Source organism: Heptranchias perlo, chromosome 15, assembly GCF_035084215.1.
Source record: "Heptranchias perlo isolate sHepPer1 chromosome 15, sHepPer1.hap1, whole genome shotgun sequence".
Lineage (NCBI taxonomy): Eukaryota > Metazoa > Chordata > Chondrichthyes > Hexanchiformes > Hexanchidae > Heptranchias > Heptranchias perlo.
Genome location: NC_090339.1, coordinates 44786447 through 44809186, shown reverse-complemented (window position 1 = coordinate 44809186; position 22740 = coordinate 44786447). Strand labels below are relative to the sequence as shown.

General features: G+C 43.2%; 1 protein-coding gene across 1 annotated transcript in view; it reads right to left on the bottom strand.

The window, feature by feature from the left end:
• kdrl (kinase insert domain receptor like) overlaps positions 1-22740 on the bottom strand; it is a 167928-nt gene that overhangs the window by 93224 nt on the left and 51964 nt on the right. Inside the window, exon 4 of the mRNA XM_067997139.1 lies at positions 15937-16064. Coding sequence (XP_067853240.1) covers positions 15937-16064 — 128 coding nt within the window. The remainder of the gene's footprint in view (positions 1-15936; positions 16065-22740) is intronic.

Genomic DNA, 22740 nt, shown 5'->3' with positions numbered 1-22740 from the left:
GATTTCCAGCATCTGCGGTATTTTGCTTTTGATATATATTGTTCTATGGTGTGAATTATTATGTGGTAACAATTGAACTTCTTTTGCATATACTTGGCTATTTAGAAAGTGCACATGAATGGATAATGAACAATTTAAGAATTTAAATTTTTGATTGAGTCTAAATAGATGAATTACTTTATGTTATAATGCACTTGTAGAAGTTAATGCTCAAATAAAGTTATAACCTCTTAAATTTATTTTTGTTTTTTCATTTCTAATCAAACAGAAGAGAGAAAAATATAAAATGTACTGTGTTTCATATTTAGCATTTGATGCTCAGTTCCATTATAGCTATGTGACATTTTGGACCTTGAAAATCTACCTTTATCTCTTTTCCAGTCTACTATATTCTTCCCCCCTTCACCCATCTTCTGTTCATTGTTAAGTCCTACATTGGGTTTCAGGCTCAGTCTAAAATGCCTAGACTCTCCTGTAACTTGTGAATTGTGCTCGCTGACTGATTGATTCAGTCATTGTTGGACATAAATGTGAGGTGATGCATTTTGGTAGATCGAATCGGGCCAGGACCTACTCCGTTAATGGTAGGGCGTTGGGGAGAGTTATAGAACAAAGAGATCTGGGAGTACAGATTCATAGCTCCTTGAAAGTGGAGTCACAGGTGGATAGGGTAGTGAAGAAGGCATTCAGCATGCTTGGTTTCATTGGTCAGAACATTGAATGCAGGAGTTGGGATGTCTTGTTGAAGTTGTACAGGGCATTGGTGAGGCCACACTTGGAGTACTGTGTACAGTTCTGGTCACCCTATTATAGAAAGGATATTATTAAACTAGAAAGAGTGCAGAAAAGATTTACTAGGATGCTACCGGGACTTGATGGTTTGACTTACAGGGAGAGGTTAGACAGACTGGGACTTTTTTCCCTGGAGAGTAGGAGGTTAAGGGGTGATCTTATAGAAGTCTATAAAATAATGAGGGGCATAGATAAGGTCGATAGTCAAAATCTTTTCCCAAAGGTAGGGGAGTCTATAACGAGGGGGCATAGATTTAAGGTGAGAGGGGAGAGATACAAAAGGGTCCAGAGGGGCAATTTTTTCACTCAAAGGGTGGTGAGTGTCTGGAACGAGCTGCCAGAGGCAGTAGTAGAGGCGGGTACAATTTTGTCTTTTAAAAAGCATTTGGACAGTTACATGGGTAAGATGGGTATAGAGGGATATGGGCCAAGTGCAGGAAATTGGGACTAGCTTAGTGGTATAAACTGGGCGACATGGACATGTTGGGCCGAAGGGCCTGTTTCCATGTTGTAACTTCTATGATTCTATGATTCTATGATTCTATGGTGCGGGGGTGGGGGGTGGTTACTCTTAGGAACGTTATATTGGGTCATTCTGTGGCATTATTCATGGACCAGGAAGACTTAAGAGTGCTCTAAGAAATAAACTGAATATTTTTAGTAATAAGAGCTGGAATGGCCAGCTGGAGGGGTGACATTATGCTGGGTGCTGAAGTTATACATGTGCAGAGAAACATTCATCGCTTCCATCAAACTTGAGTAATGAAACCATCATCCAGAATTTCACTTTCTGCCGGTTTACTCTCAGATATACACATACATAAAAGAAATGCAGCTGCTCTAACCATTTGTATTGCATTATAAAATATATAAACATGAGGGATCTTGGTGTGCAAGTTCACAGATCCCTGAAGGCGGCGGAACAGGTAGATAAGGTGGTAAAGAAGGCATATGGGATACTTGCCTTTATTAGCCGAGGCATAGAATATAAGAGCAAGGAGGTTATGATGGAGCTGTATAAAACACTGGTTAGGCCACAGCTGGAGTACTGTGTGCAGTTCTGGTCGCCACACTACAGGAAGGATGTGATCGCTTTGGAGAGGGTGCAGAGGAGATTCACCAGGATGTTACCAGGGCTGGAGCGCTTCAGCTATGAAGAGAGACTGGGAAGATTGGGTTTGTTTTCCTTGGAGCAGAGGAGGCTGAGGGGGGACATGATTGAGGTGTACAAAATTATGAGGGGCACAGATAGGATGGATACTAAGGAGCTTTTTCCCTTCGTTGAGGGTTCTCTCACAAGGGGACATAGATTCAAGGTAAAAGGCGGGAGGTTTAGAGGGGATTTGAGAAAGATCTTTTTCACCCAGAGGGTGGTTGGAGTCTGGAACTCACTGCCTGAGAGGGTTGTGGAGGCAGGAACCCTCACAACATTCAAGAAGCATTTGGATGAGCACTTGAAATGCCATAGCATACAAGGCTACGGACCAAATGCTGGAATATGGGATTAGAGTAGACAGGGCTGATGGCCGGCGCGGACACGATGGGCCGAAGGGCCTCTATCCGTGCTGTATAACTCTATGACTCTATGACTCTATGAAATAATCACAAAATTACACTTATTCATGCATGCAAGTCTGAAAAACATCAAGAGTAAAGGCAAAGCTGAACAACTAAAGTAAAAATCAAGCCCCTGGCTCCTGAGCAAGGGTAGGCCTTTGAAGTCAGAAGGTATTGGATGGATTTTCAAGGGAGCATGGACAATTTTATGGAAAATTTGAAGATTTTTGTAAATTATGCCTTTGTTATGTACAACTCCTATTTTTAAAGCAATTTCCTCTGGTTACTGACAAGACAAGAAGGTGTCGGAAAGCAAAATCATTTGAGCAATTTCATTGATTCCCCTTCTCCAGCTCATGAGCTGTTTTATTGGTAGCTCTTGTTGATTTTTGATTGGTAGTTTTCATACCTAATTATTACTTTCAATTTGTAGTTTTTGGGCATTGCTTGCCACTTGTTCTTTGGTAAGTTTGTAACCTGTTCAGTAGCAATTTGTTGCTTTTAATATATATGATCTTTGAGCTAATTAGGTGCAAGTGTGATGTACACTTTGCTTTTGTGACATTTCAAATGTGACACTTTCTAGTGTAATGCTTTGTGAGATAGTGGAAAAGTGATACTTTATGTGTAAGGCACAAAACTTTTAATTCTATTGGTAGGTTGTTTCCAGGGTTTCCAATAATCCAACATTGAATGATAGAGTAATAGCAACTGGATCTATCATGGTTGATACCAGTTTTACACTTAGGCAAAGTTCAGCAACTCAATCTCTGTTTATAACCTTCATCTTGTAAAACTGACCAACTTCTCTAATTTGGTCTTAGCCAGTTGTGTTTTTTAAACCATTATTGATGAATTTATTGAGATTTATAGTTATGCACTGTTGATTTGTCAAGGTGCCATTGACATCAACACCAGGTAAGTAGTTCATTGATGTGTTTAATGGAAGCACAGTGAGAACATACTCAAACCAAAACATTAACATTTACTGATGTTAAGGGAAGGTCTAGAACATCCATAAATTCTCATACTCAAATTCATGTGTCATTACAGATATGGGGGAGGGGAAAGTTCCTTTATTCTCCAAGCTCGACTGCCCGTCTTTTCATTGGCTGTGTCATTTTTTGTTCTCTTTATCTATATTCATACCTCCTGGAAACTGTCTTGTGATAAATCCGCTTAAGCACTTGAACTGTCAACATGCCTCCCAAGAGAACCACAGTCTCCTTCCAAACTCCTTGCATCACTGGGCACCCCATCATGCATGTTTGAATTAGAACCCAAGTTCAGTCTATCACCGTGTGTGTTGGGCAGCCTCCTGGGTTTAAGATATATTCTGTTCAATCTTTCATGATGTAACTGAACTAAAGTGGTCAGGTGTTATTATAGGCTGACGAATGTTTAGCATATTCAAATGGCATTCCTTGCTCTATTATTTTAACAGGGGCATTAATCTATCAAAATAAATGGGTTAATACCACCTTTAAAATAGTGGGCAGTGGAATGTCATATGAATACAATAAGGATTTTCCCACCAACAGCAAGTTTCCATGGTTTATAAATGTCATTAAAATCCTAAGATGTGCTCACATAGGTTAGAGTACATTAAAGGGCAGAAACAATTTGAAGAGCTCAGGAGATGTCCTAGCATACAAGAATGAAACTTCAGGGGCCCGATGTTAGCAGGCCTGCGGGTTCCCGGCGGGGGGGGGGGGCTATCGGGCGCGTTACCCACGCGCCCGGTGAAATGAGTGCGTCCCCCGCGCGATCACAGGATAATTGAAGTCATTTACCTGTGGTTACGGGTTTTCCGTTGCTCAGCTGCGCGCCGGCGGCCTGCGCATGCGCAGTGAAGTCTGAGTGATGGTGGAGCTCTATTTAAAGGGGCAGTCAACCAATGCCCCTCCAGCTGCAAACAAGAAGTAGCACACCATGGAGCACCCCAGGGGTAAGGCGGCCCCACGATTTTCTGACGACTCACTCCAGCTGCTGCTGGACGGGGTAAGGAGGAGGAGGGAGATGTTGTTCCACAGCGATGGAAGGAAGTGCCCTGCCTCCGCCACCAGGAAGGCATGGGCGGAGGTGGCCGCGGAGGTTAGCAGCAGGGGCAACACCACAAGAACATGGATCCAGTGTCGCAAGAGATTCAATGATCTCACTAGGTCCGGCAAAGTGAGTACACGAACGCATTCTCCCACACTCCGTCTTCCACATCACCTCAAACACCTCACAACCCCTTCTGCATTGCCACCACAGCGCTCCCGCATCAATCCTCACAGCCACTCAACTATCATCCTCGCCGTGCCTGCATGTACCCACCGTCCCTGTCCCCATTCGAACACTACCACACACCCCAATCCCCATACAATGGGATGAGCATGTGGCACACGCATCCTCCCATCCATCTCCCACACGCTCAACCCACCCACACCAATGCTTGAAGCATCTCACAATGCAATCATCACTCAATCACGCATCTGTGTTTTGCCTTGACAGGAAAAGAGATGCAAGAACGCCCGGGAAAGGGCACGCACCGGAGGGGGCCCGCCACACGAGGTGGTTCTAACGCACGCAGAGCTGGACGCCTTGGAGATCAGCCACATGCTGCATTGCCTGTCCGTGGCGGATGGCGAGGCTAGGGCTGCAGAAACATCCGGTAACGGAAAGCTGACACTCAGCACTCATGATCGCGAATGATCTTAGCATCACTTGGCATCTGCCGCACCTCAACATTTGTCCACATGCCTGATATTGCCCTTTGTTCTCTTGCAGGGCCATCTGCGAGTGCCGTATCTATGGAGGGCGATTCCTCAGAGGACATGCCGGTCTCTGAGGGTCCATCGTCACATATGAGCCAAGCATCCACCAGTGCAGATACACACACCTCGGTGGGTCCCCCTCCTCAATTAATTGGGATTGCACATGGTGAGTCACCGCGCACATGTGAGCATGAGCAGACCCTGGTGGCAGGGGCAGCCGCGGAGGGTCCGCGTTGGTGGGAGCACTCTTCTCCAGGGTCTGCTCAGCCGGACCCAGATGCTGAACCCAGGGGGCCACCAGTCAAAAGGAGAGTCGTCGAGGGGCACCAGCACATTGCCGAGGTACTGGAAGAGGTGCCACGCGCACTCTCCACAATCGCGCAGGTGATGGAGGAGTCCAACTCCTGCATGAGGGCATGGTGGCACAAGTACAGGAGGGTATCCGCGAGATAGTGTCGCGGGTAGGTGCGGGAACGTCTGCGGTGGAGGAAAGGCTAGCCTCCCTCGAGCGTCACGCACAGCTCAACATTGAGTCCATCCAGGCCCTGACAACGGCTGTTCGGATTCAGGGTGAGCAACATTCTGCCGCCATAAACAGGGTGACAGATACATTAGAGGTGGCCTTGCAAGGTCTCACACAGGTCATCCAAACTGCCGTCCAGCAGGGTGGAAGGAGTGATGTGGGCCTAGGCCATGAGAGGGAAGATGGTGAACGGGGACATGGAAGTGGGGACGCTACTCAAAGTGCCCCCACTTCTCACCCGTTGCCCCCCTCTCAACCAGTACCAGCAATGGTGCCTCCTCTCCAGGTGGCCGAGTCTGCCCCTGCACAGGTGCAGGAGGAGCAGTCTGTGGAGGTGCCCTCATGGGCACCGAAACCCAGGGGGCGTCGGCCCAAAGCATCTACCCGGTCAGGGCACGAACAAGAGCAACCTGCCACTACCTCTGCTGGAGCCACAGGGGTAGCACCACGTAGGGGTTCCCGCAAACATAAGGCTAGGGTGTTATGAACACAAAGGGAATGCACCAGGGTGTATGACAATTTGTTATGTTTTAATTTATAGTCGTTTACTGCACATACACAATAAACACAATTGTTCTCACCACTACTGCCACCTCTTGTCCATTCTTGAGCGGCTTGTGCATTAGGTCCCTTTCGTGGGGCTCATCATGACGACGAACACCTGGTCCCACCCATTGGGTCACACTACAGTGGGTGCAGGAGTAATGGCACCACTCTTCTGTGGAGGGGGCTGGTATGGCCGCTCCTCTGTGCACGTGATGAGGTCTGGACGCCTCAGACAGTCTGATGTTAGGAGAACCGTTGACATATGAGTGCCCCCCTGGCCTGACGAGCATCCAGGTGAGCCGGTGTTCGGCCCATGGGTCCTCCCTCCTCCTCTTGCTCCTCCTCCTTCTCATCGTCGTCCTCAATATGGGTGGCGGATGTGCATGGGGCCTCCTCCAGCGGCACCCCTCTCTGTTGTGCCATGTTGTGCAGGGCACAGCAGACAACTATAATTCGTCCCACTCTGAGTGGCGCGTATTGGAGCGCTCCCCCAGAATGATCAAGGCACCTGAAGCGCATCTTGAGCACCCCTATAGCCTGTTCAATTGTAGACCTGGTAGCAATGTGGCTGTCATTATATCGACGCTATGGCTCGATGATGGGGTTCCTCAGAGGTGTCATAAGCCACGTGTGCAGGGGATATCCCTTGTCGCCGAGGAGCCAGCCGTTGCCGGTGTTGGGTGAGTGGAAGAGGGGCGGGACGGTGGACTCCCTGAGGACGAAGGCATCGTGGCAGCTGCCAGGGTATCTGGCGCACACGTGTAGGAATCTCTGGCGGTGGTCACAGATGAGCTAGGCGTTCATGGAGTGACACCCCTTCCTGTTGATGAACAGTCCTGGCTCATGTGGAGGTGCCCGTATTGCTATGTGGGTGCAATCGATTACACCCTGCACCCGTGGGAAGCCAGCCACAGCATGGAATCCAACCGCCCTCTCCATCTGGCTGCGGTCATTCATGGTGAAGTTGATGTAGTGCGAGGCCCTGTGGAACAACCCACCGGTAACCTGCCTTATGCACTTGTGTGCAGACGACTGACAGACCCCGGTGGCACCCTGGAAGGATCCGGAGGCAAAGAAGTTGAGGGCAGTGGTGACTTTGACGGCGACGGGTGAGAAGATGCTGCTTGGTCCATCCGGGAGCAGCTCGTCATTAAGGAGGCTGCAGATGTCGGCGACTACCTGGCGACTGACTCTGAGCCTCCGTATGCACTGCTCCTCAGAGAGGCCCAGGAAGCTGAGCCTCGGTCTGTAGACCCTCTGCGGAGGGTAGTGCCTCCTGCGACGCATCTCTCTCTGCGGCTGCCCTCCCTCCTGCTGTGCAGGTGGGATGTGCCACAGCACCGTGTTGTGGGGCTCCACGTGTCTGAGGCGGACGGCGTGGCCTGCGAGGCTGCTGAGGCTGGTGATGCTGTTCGTCCTCCGAGGAGGTCAAGGCGGCCCCCATCTGGAAGGTGTTGGTCTGAGGGGTTCTGCAAGGTCGGTAAGTGTGTCCTCGCACCGGGGTTGCGGTTCCACGTCGGTGAATCTTCTTGCTAGGAGGAGGGTGGTGGGGGGCAGGCGTTGCCCTCTGTGACGGAGTGGCCTCCTGCGTTGGTGAAGGGTCTCCCCCCCCCCACCTGTGGAATGCACCTTGGCAGCTGCCACAGGCTGCTGGCTGCAACACGTCCGTTTGAAGTGAGAGTGTTTCCCTCAGTATGGGAAACAGTCTCAGTTCAAGGTAAAATCCCACCCTTCCTGATAAAACAGCTTAATCAGGCCTGTAAACGACCTGAACAAGCAAGATAAATACTTACAAGTGGCATCCCGCTGGCTTTAATTGCCTGCGGGATTCCCACCTGCGGGGTCTGCGCACGCACCCTAGCGCGTCCGTGGGGAACCCGGAAGTGGGCGGGTTCGAGACGGGATCCGGTCCCGCTCCGGGATTCCCCGATTTTCGGGGCCCCCCCACCGAGAACGCACTCGATAGCGGGTGGTAAAATCAAGCCCCAGAAGTTCATTCATATAATCTTAACCCAGAGATGTATCACGTCCCTGCTATGCACATGCACCATTCTTGTATCAGTCTTATACATTTTGAGTTTATTGTGGTTTGTGGCAGGTTTTTTTTTTGCTGGTGTTACATTGAAACTGGCAGATGCCATACTCCTACTATTGAATTGTGCATTTTGAACTAAACTCCTATTGTGCCATGTGATATTGAGTTTTATTTAATTTCACGTTATATAGAACACATCCACTGGCACCTGTTATGTTAGACAAGGTCTAATAAGATCCAACATCTTGTGGAAAGTGCTGCAAAATCTCTGCCTGCCCTCCCTAAAGTAATCAAGCAAAACCACAGAAGATCAGTACTTCCCCAAATTTCAACTACGCAACCCTGTTTGTTGCTTTCCACAAATCGCATCTTTCTGCTGCAGCAGTATAGGACCCACAGTCTTCCATGGAGCATTTAGTTAGCTGTGTCCATATTTATCATTGAAACCTTCAATTCTGCTCCTACAAAGTTATGCATCCAGCTAGGAATTAATTATATTAACTGGAAGCCTATTCCCCTTATCTATTGCTCTTATGGGGAAAAAAAAATCTCATCTCCATTCTCATTGATGCTTGTTAATTTTCTATCTGACTACTCTTGGTGTGCATTTGCAGCCCAAGTTAAACAGTCTGCTTTCATCTATGCTATCTTTGCCTCTCAGCATTCTAGATCATAATCCCCATGGCTTACTGACATAACAAATGACTTTGTAGTTCTGCCACTGATTTCAGTTGCTGGGAATAAAACTTACATACCTGTGAGCTTTTGGTTAACAACAAAATTCCTCTTACTAAACAAATCTGGCAAGATAAAACTAAAATATACCAACTCCTCCATTACAAGACTGAAGCTACCATCAACTAACAAAGGTGGAGAGATGAAGAACTTTAGATTGACTACTTATTTACCAGTAATCATTAGTTGCAATGACGCACGAGAGGCAATACATATCTGAATATTAATATGTAATGAATATTAATGGATGCCCTCTTTACAGTAAAGTTAATTTCACATCATATTAAAAGATGCTGAAATTAATGTGCCTGATAATTTTATTATTTTGTTTTGCCAAAAGAAATAAATTTTGTAGCCTATTATAGTTGAAAAATGTGTTGGACATCAAAACTAACAATTTTCTTAAATGATACATGATTGCCTAAAAGAGAGTTGACAGAATAATGATACAACCTGCCTAAATCTGATGAGCTTTTCATCTTTCTTTCAACAGACGGGAATTTTAAGCCACGGGGAACAGTAAGCAAACATTCTGGATGCAAACCAATCAGAGTGACTGCTTAAATCAAGTAAAGTCTGTTACACTGCAAGTCACATCAGAACAGAATTCATGTCAGCTCTGAAGATAAGGAAAAATATTTTTCATACCTTTCCAAACTAATTTGGAAAACTTTGTGGTGGAGTTAATTTCCTGCCCAACAGAGGCAGCAGGAAACCACGGCGATTTTAACTGCTCAGTCTTGTTTAAATGCTGCCCGTCCACTTGCCATATGGACCAAGTAGGAAGAGGGCGCAGAGCAGCTGCCAGCAGGAAAAGATTGGGTGGCCTATTGCCGCCTGCCAGCTTCCAGGCAAGTGGCGGGGAGGGGGTTTCGGGAGGGAAGAGGGGGAGTTCGGGGCAGAGGAACCCTCGATAATCCTGCTGCTCTAGACCTCACAAAGGAAATTCTTTTGACTCATCTGGAGGTCCTCTTCACCCTTCCCACCAGCTGCCGACCCCATCGTGGCAACACTGCTCAGGGACCAGTTAAAATGTCACCGGGGTCCTATTGGCATAAGAGAATCCTGATATGCAGCAATTAATTAAGCCCCTCACCTACTTTCGGCGGGTGCCTCATCTGCCTGCAGAGCCCTGCAGGTTCATTTTGGAGACGGCAGGAAAGGGTTGAATTTTGAGCGGGTAAGTCACCTGCTTGTTTTTAACTGTCCACTTGCCCGGTTTCTGCCGGGCAGGTAGAGTTAAAATTAACCTTTTTTCCTCCTAGAATCTGCCCTAAGGGATATTATTGTTGTATTTTTTTCCCCAATACTCGTTGCTGGGTGCTAATCAGTGCCAGAACTGTAAAGTACTTGTTTTGGAGACACAGAATTATCTAGTGGAAAGAATGTAGTGTTCCAATAACAGAGGATTTATTCTATCACGGATAATTAGTAAAGACATTTTAAAGAATTCATTTAGCAAAATAGAAGGGGAAAATTTTGGGGCCTTTTGTGGAATTTTGCAACACAACGAGGGATTAAATTTAAAAAAAATAAGAAAATTGTAGCAACTCTACAGTAATTGATCTGGAAGTATTTGAGAAAATGTAATTCATTTTGGAGTTTTCAAAATGGCAGATATTTGACATTTCCTGCCTGAGAAGGAGAGCCAATCACATGATGTCACTTATGACGTGTACACCCCCACTTCCATGACCTTTCAGACCCATCTAACAATGCACATTGAGATTCAGATTTCCCACATTGTGCTTGTCAGGATATAGCGCTGATTCTAAATGCAAATCTGAACTGTAATCCAAATCTGAATCTGAGGCCAAATCCTAATCCAAAGATCAATCCACCTTTGAACCTACAGTTTAACGTAACATCCAAATCCAAATCTGAAATCAAATACAAATCTGAAACTAAAGCTAAATCAGAATTACTCTGCTCCTAGCTGGATGTGACATTATGCGATAGGTTTTAACTCCAGGCACAGAAGGGGTGGGCAGCGGCTGTAACGCCCACCTGCTCCTGCTGGCGGGAGGCCCAGTCCATTTTGAGGGCCTGACCTCAATATCCTGCTACCAGCGAGTTGCATGATTCAAAGGGCTTTCCCTCTGCAGCTCGCCAGAGGTTGACCTATCCGGCGGGAAAATAGATCCGGGGGGAAGCACTCTCGCTCCTCCTGGCACCACAAAAATAATTATTTACTTACATTTATAGGGCCTCTTCCCTTTCACCACCCAGTTGTCTGTCTAAAATGTACTGGGGTCCTATGTATGTCACAGGACCCCGATTTATGTACAGTAATGAGGCTCCCGCTGGATGGCCCAGGCTCCAGCAAATATGGCGGTGGAGTGGTAAGTGGTGCACAGCAATTTTAACTTTGCTACAGTCCTGTTTCTGCTGGGTGGGCAGAGTTAAAATTAGCCCTCACATCTCTTGGATAGTAACTAGCGATTAGCTGGTCTGTGGTTTTGAATAGTCTGATCAGCACTACAAACCATATCATCTCCACCCACCAAAACAGGTCCACTCATTGAGCTTTTAAAAGACATCATTCATAGAAGTGTGATAGCTCTGGGAATAGATTTAAATTCCTGAGCAATAAAGGGCAGTACGTCCAGCGTGATAGTAGATTAAGAGCCCATTACAATCTTTTTAATGAAGCTATTTTTGAAGAGTTTCAATGAAAATTTCTCTATGGAGACTCTACAATACTTTAATCTGCCAAATTTATCCAGATCAGCCCAACACCAACATTGAACAACTTGGCTGAAATTTCACTTTACAGCTTCAGAGTTGGATTCAGATTTGTATTAGGATTTGACTTCAGATGCAGGTTTAGACTTAGATTGCAGTTCAGATTTAGAATGCAGTATTGGGAATTTTTCTTCCTTTCTTTCCTGCGGGTACTGATTCATGCCAGGATGCAGGCTGGTGGGTGGTAATGGACCTCTGTACCTCACCCAAGTGGTCACACTTCATGTGTGAACCGAAACAGTGAGTGTTAGCAATCTGTATGTGTGTGCATGGGTGACATCACATTCAAGTGCGTTGATGTGCTCACCTGTTGTCCCCACACAGGCATTTTCCAGCAGGAGTCACTGAATAGTGATCAGCAGCAGATACCTGGATGATGATTCCCCGGTGGTGCTGAGGGCAATCATTGCAACCCAACTGCTGCGCCAGCTGAGATCAGCTAACTCTACAAAGACTGGGAGTCATACTTGAGACCTGCTCATTTGTGTGGCTTAATACACCGGGAGGTGCCTTTATCCAAAGGCATCAGGCGAACCGTCTCAATATTGTTTGTCAATGTAACTTTGGGAAATGTTCACAAAAGGAAAAGGCCAAGCAGAACGTAAACAATTTCTTCCCCGTTTTCCTGGAACAAAGGGCGTGTTTAAAGTTGGTAAAATCCTTCGCTTTGGCGGAGGATGTTTGTAAATGGCACTATGAAGCTCTCCTGTAGTTTCCTCTTGCAAAGCAGGAAGCAGACAGCTTGTCTCTGTGTTACACTCAGACACTGGGTGCTGGGAACCAGCCCAAATGTCTCTACTACTCAGAAACAAGCGTCCGCAGGAGAGTTAAAAAATTAATTATGGTGATTTAAGAACAAATACCAAAGTGCATATTAAACATAGTTATTTAAGCTTTATTTAAAAATAATTTCCCTAATTTCCTGTGCAAGTCAGAAGACTGAGACATTCCATCTCACAGACACTTACACCATCGACACTGTTCTTTGGCCAGAATTATAGTAAACTTCCATATCTCTGAAAATTAATAAATATTTGGAGGCCGATATGGATGTAGTAAACATCTGCAAATTATTACATGTTTGGAGGGTCTGCGGATGTGATAAATAAACATATAGCATTTCCTGGGCAAAATAAGGAAATATTTAAGAATGATAAAAAATTACAAATAAAGATGTCATGGATTACTGAGAGCACTAAAAAGGGACTAAGGAGTAGCTAATAAGATCAGTCACATGCTGATGGATATTGTAAGGGAATCATTGGAAATAGGCATGGTGGCTGAAAATTGCAATAAGGTGAATATAAGGCCAATTTATGAAAAGAGGTATAAAGATAGCCATGGGGAATATGGGCTGGTGAGCCTGATGCATGTGGTAAAAGCCACCCTGAAGGAGGGAATAATGAATCACCTAGAGAAATATGGAATAAGAAGGAGTCAATATGGCTTGTTGGAAGGGGGGAGGTCATGTCTGACCAATCTCCTGGGGCTAGTAGAGAAGGGAACTCAGCGCATGTTATTATATTTAGATTTTAACAATGCTTTTGATACATTGTTACACAGGAGATTGATCCACAATGTTGGAAGTAAACGAATAAGGATCTTCTGAAATGGCTGAAGCAGAGAAAACTATGCATATTTGTACATGAAGTTAGATTGAGATGGAAGGAGGTGACTAGTAGAATGCCTCAGAGACTAGTCCTTGTGCCATTATTGTTTACTGTGATAGATTAAGAAGTTGGTTGACAAGTGGCAGATGCTGTTTAATGTGGATAAATGCAAAATGACGAGAGTTTGGAGGGAGAGTAAGATTCAACATATAAGATAAACTGTATTGGTCTACTAGAGAGATGTTTCTGGGGGTACTTGAGGATAGCTCACTGAACATATCACACTGTGTGCAGCAGTAGTAAAAAGTGCAAACAGAATACAGATTTGCATTTATATAGTACCTGTCACATCCTCAAGTGTTTTACAGCCAATTACCTTTTTGAAATGTAATGACTATTGTTTTGTAGCCAAATGCAGCAGCCAATGAGTGCACAGCAAGATCCCACAAACAGCAGTTAATCTCTTTTGGTAGTGTTGGTTGAGAGATGAATGTTAACCAGGATATCAGGAGAATTGCCTGTTTTTCTTTGAAAAGTTGCCATAAGATCTTTTATGTCCATCTGAACAGGTGGATGGGGCTGCAGTTTAATGTTTCACCCAAAAGATGCCCCTCTGACAATGCAGGATTCTTGTATAAAATACTAATCTTGCCCCTCTTGGAGAACTATAGTGATCACCGTAACATTGTGGAAAGATCTGGTCATTGGAGAGAGTACATTGAAAGGCAACTGAATTGATATGTTGAATTAGGCATTTGGGCTATGAAGAGAAGTTACAGAAATGGATAATTTTATACTGGAGAAAAAGGCTCAAGGAAGACAGCAATGTTTCCAAGACTCTAAGGGTTACAGGTAGCTTGGTCACTAATAATATATTTTCAATAATCATAAACTCTACAACAAGAGGTTTGAATTCAAGTTCAGAAGAGGGTAAGTGAACAGACCATTTAAATTTAACTGCTTTACACAGAGGATGGTAAATATATGGAACAGTCTACCTGTCTCAGGGGGCACTGGAGGTGAAGAACATCAGCAAATTCAAGAAAGAACTGGATAGATATTTGGCAGAGAAAGGGATTGAGCAGTAAGGGATTGAGCAGTGTGATAGATACAATGGTGTAAGTTATTTTGCAAACTTTGGGATTGGGCATAGGAACTGCAATGATCTCTTCCAGTCTTGTACATTCCTATGCTTCCACGTAAATCAGAATTAACCACAAATTTATGTACATAATAACTTAATAAAATCAGATCTTTTATCAACTTACAGAACCCAATTTCCCCAATGCAAACTTTGCATTGTATTGCTATTTCTCTCCACTTCCTCCCCATCTATCCTAAAGATGATGATGTGCTGGGCTACAGTTTCATGGGCATTGGCAGTCCACCACTACCTTGTGCATGAGCCTAGACAGCGAATGTTGATGGATTATTTGACTGTGGCAGCCATTACAACCAAGACCAATGTTCACACCCACACTTTCCAGCTTGCGTAATTGGATAGTAGTCTGACTGGGAACCCTGGCTGCTTTTTTTCCCTCTTTAGTCAAGGGAACTGAGGCTGATTGTAGCCACATCTGTCAATATTAGACCAATCCTAGGTATAAATTTTTGATTCATTAGCTGTGTATCTGTGACAAAAATATAAACATGATTAAAAGTATCAGGCTGTATCTGTCCTATGGACTACAGAAGATGGCTATGTGATATTTATCTGATCTCTCCTTTTTTCTCACCCTCTTTTCTCAATATGTCTTTTTATTTTTTTGTATTTCTCTTCCTCATGTCACAACTCACCTGGGTGGGGGATTTGTAAGTGCTTTCTCTTTCTATAGAACAAGATAAGGCAAAATGCAGCTATGGAAGCAGAAGTATCCCACCATTCATAGTGGTAGTGAACATTCTCTATTAAAACCATAGGGCCAAATGTTTAATAGATGGTTCTTGCTATTACTGTGAATGGTGAGTGCTGCTTCCATAACAACGTCTTGCTTTCTCTCACTCTTCAGGCAGACAAAGCAAGAGAAATCTTAGACAAAGTTAATACATGCATGAAATTATAATTTTCTGCTTAAGACTCCTGCCAGACTCAGGAGAGTTGGCATGCCTGATAGTGGTGCTACAATCACCACCGGGGCTGAGATCAGTTGAGTTAATACAGACCAAGGATTGAACTATGGAACTTGCATGCTCCTTAAGAACATTTATCCACATAGCTCTCAGAGTATTACTATTTCTAACAGTTTGTTATGCATCAGTGGATAAAATTTAGAGAGCAATCACACAGCAAGAGCATGACTACTAACTCTTGGTGGTGAAACAAACAACATTTTTTGGAGATAAAACTAAAATACAAGTGGTGGAAACCTGGAATAAAATCGGAAAATGCCGAAATTACCGCAATATTTGCTGCAATATGTCAGTCAGCATCTGAAAAGAAAAAAGGCAGATAATGATTTGGTTTACACGTGAAATGTTATCCTACTTTTCTCTTTTTTTTAGATGCTGGCTGGCCTATTTTCTATTTCCAGCATTTTCTGTTTTTATTTAGCATTTCTTGGAAGGACAATTTATGTTACATAGCTTGTCATAGATCTGAAGCAGTTACAAGAACTCTTCTTTTAAGCTTCTTACCGTCAGCAGAGTGACTTGTAGGTTTGGTGCTGTGACTCGGCAGGGGATCACGACAATCTCACTGCTTCCATCCAACTTTATCATTTGAGGATATGCTGGATAGGGCTGCACAAATGGACTTTGATGATCTTTTGTTTTTAAAATAAAAGCACACAGACAAAACACTGTTAGTTTTACATTAGGTAATAATTTATAATACTTTAAAGACACAGATGCTTCCTAAAAGATTCCAGCACAAGTGTGGTCAATATTGTCATTGTTTTCTGAAAGAGGATTTTAACCCCATGAATGCTGAATCTCCCTTGCAGCTTTTAAAGTTCCAACCTGATCCCTGTAATCACATGCAGGATGTATTGGATGAACTATCATTTTACCGCACAGGGTAGAAGCTCTGTAACGTAAGCTCCCAGGGTGGGAACAAGGGGCAGCAGGACATGGCCTGACCTACTTTGCAAGGCTGTTCACACTAGATGTTCTGATCTGACCCTTACACTGCTGTGGTGATTTAAATTGCCCATTGGTTTTCTTTTTCTTCCTCACACAGTGAATTTACGAATAAAACTATAGCCTTGGATTTAAAAATGGAATTGCAGCTGGCAGACCACAGAATTTGACTGCAAATGCACAGACAAGGAAAGTAAGTGTGCAATGTTACCTACATTAAGTACAACAAATCACAAGGCTGCACAATGAATTAAGGCATTTTGCGTTGTAATGATGCTGAGCGTTGGGAGTCTTGTAATTATTTTAATTCATAGGGCTAATTGTGTTCCCAATAGCAAGTTGTACTTGCAGGGAATATGGATCAGAGGATTGGGGTTACAGTGTTGTAGCCCTATATCTCAATTACATATCCTTTGAATGTGTCTTCCCTGCTGGGAGTCCGGAGTTAGTACCATTTATTTGCACTTTGCACTGAAAAGCAGAACTTGTGCAGGTTTGAAATTTGTAGAACAATTGGATTTCATTCTGAAGCAATCTCAGTAGGTTGCGAAGGCAATTTTGAGACAATTGCAACAAAAATCATGTTTTAAGATTTTCCTTCATGACAAATAAAATACATTGATTAATACAAGAACGTTTTTGAAATCCAAGTCAATAAACCCTGTGAATTAAATTCCATTTGTTTTGAACTGAGGGGAAGATTCACTTTGTCTCATGAATGGAAAATATTTGCAGACAGTGTCTTTGAGGTGTTGATGCTCACAGTGAGACAAAAAGGGTTGCCCTCCTTGACAATTAAAAGCACCCACCCAGAGAAGAATCACCGGAAACACCTAGCAGGAAATAGTTGAATGGTTATAACTCCTAATGGATCTGGCTGCAAACCTGACAGACCTGAGGAACGGTGCCTATATTAAATATCTATCCCGAGTATACACACCACAAAGTGAGTTCTCAGAACCTGTTTCTCTTTTACTGCTCGACTCTTCAAAACTGTCATTCAACCTTGCATCCTTTGAATGTTTAGCACATTGGGTGTAACTTGGGTTTAATTCCATCCCCTAATCCTGGCATGAATGCCTCTCCTCTCTATTGGCTCTTTGTGAATTGAGTTTGGACAGCGTCATCCCAGATCATGGCTAAACAGCAGCACACAATTATAATATACGAGTTGTACTGAAATCTTAACACAACAAATTCTGCCGCACACCTTTGCACCATGTTCAGTTACTGACATGAGAAGGACTTCAGGATAGCTACATGAATGCCATTAATGATGGTTCCTGCAGTTTCTGAAATGCAGCAGTGTGGTCAGTTGTGTCATACTACTGTTTCTATTTGGTAGGAAAGGAGCTGTAAGTACTGATCCTGTTGAACAGTGCATCAATCGCCTGTTTGATTCATCCGTGGTTATTTTGAAAGGTGTTGTAAAATTGGTGTTGTAAAATTGTTTACAATTGTCAACCCCAGTCCATCACCGGCATCTCCACATTTTGAAAGGAGGCAGAGGCATGACAGTTGAGGGAGGATGTGACCTTGACTGCCACTGGCAATGCTGCCCTTACAGTGGAATTTGGCTTCAGGTGTCCTTACAGCAGATTGTACAGTTCTGCAAACTGTCTATGTGCTGAACTGCACAGGCAGTCGGCCTCAGTCATTGACAGGAAGGTGTGCCATGGACTGCAGCTATGGTTGGTGGCGTAACAGCGAGTGTGGGAAGTGAAGTTCCAGTCTCAGCTCATTTCCCTAGCACATCTTTTCATCTTCTTTGCTTTCAAGTAAGAAAACTTGTGGTAGGGGCATATGGATGGCAAAGCTCATATTCACAATAAATTGGCCATTTCAAATCTTTAAGGGGTCCCTTCACCTACACAATAATGCTGCTGGCCTTCACTTGTATTATTTAATTTAAACATCCACGTGAGGTATATGCCACGACTTCAACTGAAAAACTGCAGCGGAAAAGATGATGGAATTCAGTAAAGGTGGTTTATTCCAATTCGACTGACTTGTGGTGGAATAACGAATATTTTGCTTCCTCCTAACCATCCATAGTTGATTGGTGAGCAATGGTTACTTTAAGCAAAGCCACCAACACATGGGTTGTTACCAGAGAAAACAGATGTAAAATGGATACTATTTACTGTTCAGAAGACAACAGCTGAATGTAGCCTGATGCCTGATGGACTCAGTGACGCACATCTTACTTCACTGGAAAACCACAGGCACTTTAAATGACCTTGAGAGGTTATGCTCTTACTTAGCACTTGTTTTGAGAATTGTGTTTTTTTACAAGAAACCAAAAATAGGAATGGCCATTCTATTTTTATATTTAATCAAAAACATGTGTGAAGAAAGCTGTCTGTATTGTACATAAATGTATTTATTTATTTAAGCCTGCTAAGAGCTACGTTGAATTTATATAGGGGGTGCTACAGTATGATGGAGTCACAATATGTTGTGCCATGGAATTATGTGATACAGATTCTTGTCCTTGATCCCTCACTTCTGGAATTTCCAACCTTGTGTCAGAGCAGTACAGGGAGAGGCATGGAAGCCCCCTAACTGTCTGCAGTCTCAAACGGGGGTGGTGCACAGATAGGGAGATTGTAGAAAGGCAAAGAGGAAAAACATTTCAAGTCCATCAGTCTAAAGACTTAAGCTTTCCCTAGAAAGTAAAGAGGCCAGTGGGTCTTGTATATTTGATTTTGGAGTATTGTGTTGTTTGAGCTTTTATACTGGAGCTATCATAACATTATTCCATCACTGAATCATTTATGTTATGTACCTTAAAGGAGGCTGAGCAGTTAAATCAAGGGTGATGCAGTTGCTCTATACCATGATTTAAGGCTCAATTTACAATGCTGCAGGAATACTTCTGGCAGCATAATCATAGTATAGTACAACCATCAACTTACTACAGTTACCAATATGGTAGTGCTCCCAAATTATTCCTGAAACTGGATCAATGTAAACTGGCTCATTTTGGATCTGTTCAGATGGTTCAGAATTCCATGTTGCTCTGATATTTTTGGATTTGGTTAGATCATGTGGTGAGTGAAGGCAAGCATAATTTTAAGCTTTCTTTCAAAGGCTCAGAAAAGCTGAAGGGATGCGGTCGCCTTTCAACTCTGGGACTTGGGTTCAAATCCATCTAATTCTGATGGGATGAAAGACTTCTCCGTCTGCTGGTTGAAAAAGTCCAATGTGAAATGATTTGGCCTGTCCAAATCCTGGTCTTGGTGAGCTCAGTGGAAGCACTTTCGCCTCTGAGTCAGAAGGTTGTGGTTTCAAATCTCGTTCTGGAAACTTGAGCATAAAATCTAGGATGACACTCCAGTGCAGTACTGAGGAAGTGCTGCAGTGTCGGAGGTGCTGTCCTTTGGATGAGTCGTTAAAACGAGACCCCGTCTGCCCTCACAGGTGGACGTAAAATATCTCATGGCTCTATTTCAAAGAAGAGCAGGGGAGTTCTCCCTGGAGTTCTGGCCAATATTTATCCCTCAATCAACATCAATAAACCAGATTGTCTGGTCATTATCACTGCTGTTTGTGGGACCTTGCTGTGTGCAAATTGGCTGCTGTGTTTCCTACATTACAACAGTGGCTACACTTCAAAAGTACCTCACTGGTTCTAAAGTGCTTTGGGACATCCTGAGGTTGTGAAAGGCGCTATATAAATATGCAAGTCTTTCTTTTCTTTCATGAGTCTACTATACCAAATTGCCCTTAATTTAACACTAAACTGTTCCACTCTAACATCCATACTCTTCACCTTGATGAGTGCAAAAATGATAAGAACAACTTTTAGCTATACTGTAAAAAATTGAATCTTTGACTCCGACTTTTCCCATTCCCTTGTATGAGAAATGCCCGAAGAATTGCCTTAAAAGTGTCCTCAAAATGGAGTGAGTAGTCAGAATGCTAGGAAAGGAAAGGGCCAAAGCTATGCATGAAGACTTATACAAACAAACATTCCTTACCAGATATAGAAAACAAGCCATCAAGACCACAGGCCATGCTTGTTAAGGGGGGAATAAAGATGTCTGGAAACTGTGCATGACCCCTTTGTTAGCAAAGACTTGAAGCTAGGGGGTAAACAAGTGATCTGGCATAACTAGGTGCTGGTGTTTCATTGATTTGGAGGTCATCAAGGCTACCAACAGGGCTGTGTGAGGTGATTGACACTAGAAGAGCTGAACTCTTTCAATGTGCATCACTCAGATTGATCTGTAGAATTGGGGAGGTTTAACTTTGGAAATTAAGGATATACAAGACTTTTATTTGACACCAAAGTCTCAGTTCTTAGTTCAGTTCTGGTTCTTATCGCAGACTTTGCAGTAGGCAGTGTAGAAGTTCTTTGTCTAGCATATGTAGAAAAGTGTAAAATTGGAAAGTGCATCTGAGAGAGCGAGAGAAAGAGAGAAAAAATGAGAGCAAAAGGTTCCTGAAGTTAAGGTTGTACAGCAATACTAGCCACATCCAAATACGCCACTTAGATGTACCTGCTACCTTGAGATCAAGGGAGGTGAGATTTAAGCTAGCTCGTCCAGATGCAGCTACCAGTGTGGAAGGAGAATTCATCCAGGAATAGAGGATCCAGGATAAACAGAGCCTTTACGACAACTACTTGCATTTATATTGCATCTTTAATCTGAAGACAGTGGTTCATCACTTTGATGTCTCAGAAGGCTAACATTATCCTCCCAGAGGAAGGTGAGGCAACCAGTTCATCCACCCCAGCTCGTAAGGACAAGGCTATACAATTTCTGGAAACATTGCTAACGACAAGCATATAGGATTTAATTTAATCAATAGACAGGCTATCTAATGTTAACTTTCAGCTATCGAAGGAGTCTAATCCTAAATTAATCTCACAAATTTATAGCAATCTCAGGCACTGATCTCTACTGTAAAGTTATCAGCAAGCAGTTAATGCTGAATTAGTGTGACATAAGTGTCACCTTTGTAATCTCTTTTACTTGTTTCATAAATTAACCCTATCTACTAATTATTTGCATATTCAATGTTTAGGTTTAATTACTGCTAACTATGATTCTAGGGTTAATAAACTATATTTAGTTTATGACTGTGGTCTGACTTATTTGATAATTGGCAAGAAAAGGTTAATTTATTCACACAGTAGCTTGTGCGGATCCTGATGGGAGGTTGGTAGTGTAAATGCTAATAAAATCTGAACCTGTTGATGTAGGACAGTTCAGCAAACCTAATTTAACTGTCATTCATTCCTAGGCATAGATTGGGTGGAACACCCCAGACGTTTCTTGAGGAGTTAAGGTGAAGGGGTTAAGGATTTGTCCAATGCCCTCGATGAATACTCACATCAGGGTATCGATTCCAGTGTTCTTACACCTTACACATCCTCATGTATAATTATTTCAGACTAAACAGTGCCATTCCATTTTTGCTACATAATTCATGACATATTGGACCTAATTTTATGCTGTTCCTGTGTTTGGAATTCTGAGGGTCTGCGGTGAACATATGCACTTCATACATAAACCTGTCTACTATGGAATTTATTTGATTCTTTTTAAACCTGGGAACCTGTTTTTCTACACCTCACATCTACAAGAACAATACAGTACTCAGTAATTTGGGTGCTCACTACTCTAAAGGAAAGACAGAGAAGGTCACAACAAATGTATCGTAAAATATACAATCTTACTTTAGGTTTGATGTAAAATGCTCATTAAACCTGAAAGGATTGAACTGAATAAGTAAAACTGGTCATGCATGTCATGAAATGGTCTTAAAAATTGTACATCAATGTTAACACATTGAAGTGGTTTAAGCTCCTCTTGGGAATTTTTAAAGTATGCTTAATTCCTGGGTTTGTCTGCATTGAAACCATACATGGCAAATAATACTATTTTGATGATATTACTCATTTCTCTATGCATATTGATGGTGATCTAAAATATTCATCCACATAAAGGTGTGGTGCATCCATCGTACTTCAGGTATTTCACTGCTTTGATAAACTTTTGATACTTTAAGGTGCAAGAAAGGCAGTCATTTCATGCTGGTTTCTGCTGACCTGGAGCCAGAAGTTTACAAGCACCTACTAATCTGTGAACTTCCCTTGCCAAAAGTAATTAACCTGCAATTGATCTAGGCCTGTGCCTCTTTTCAAATATACTTTGTGACTTTCAAGGAATAGGCCAAGTTAAACACAACTGCACCTTATCAGCAATAAAATATTACGCATTTCATGGTATAAATTTCCTGATATTATAAAACATCCAATTTACTGAGAACAATGCCACAAGAAATTAATTCGTTTATTAAAACAAATTGACGTATTGCATTTTTTAGCTGATTAAGGCAAAGGATATT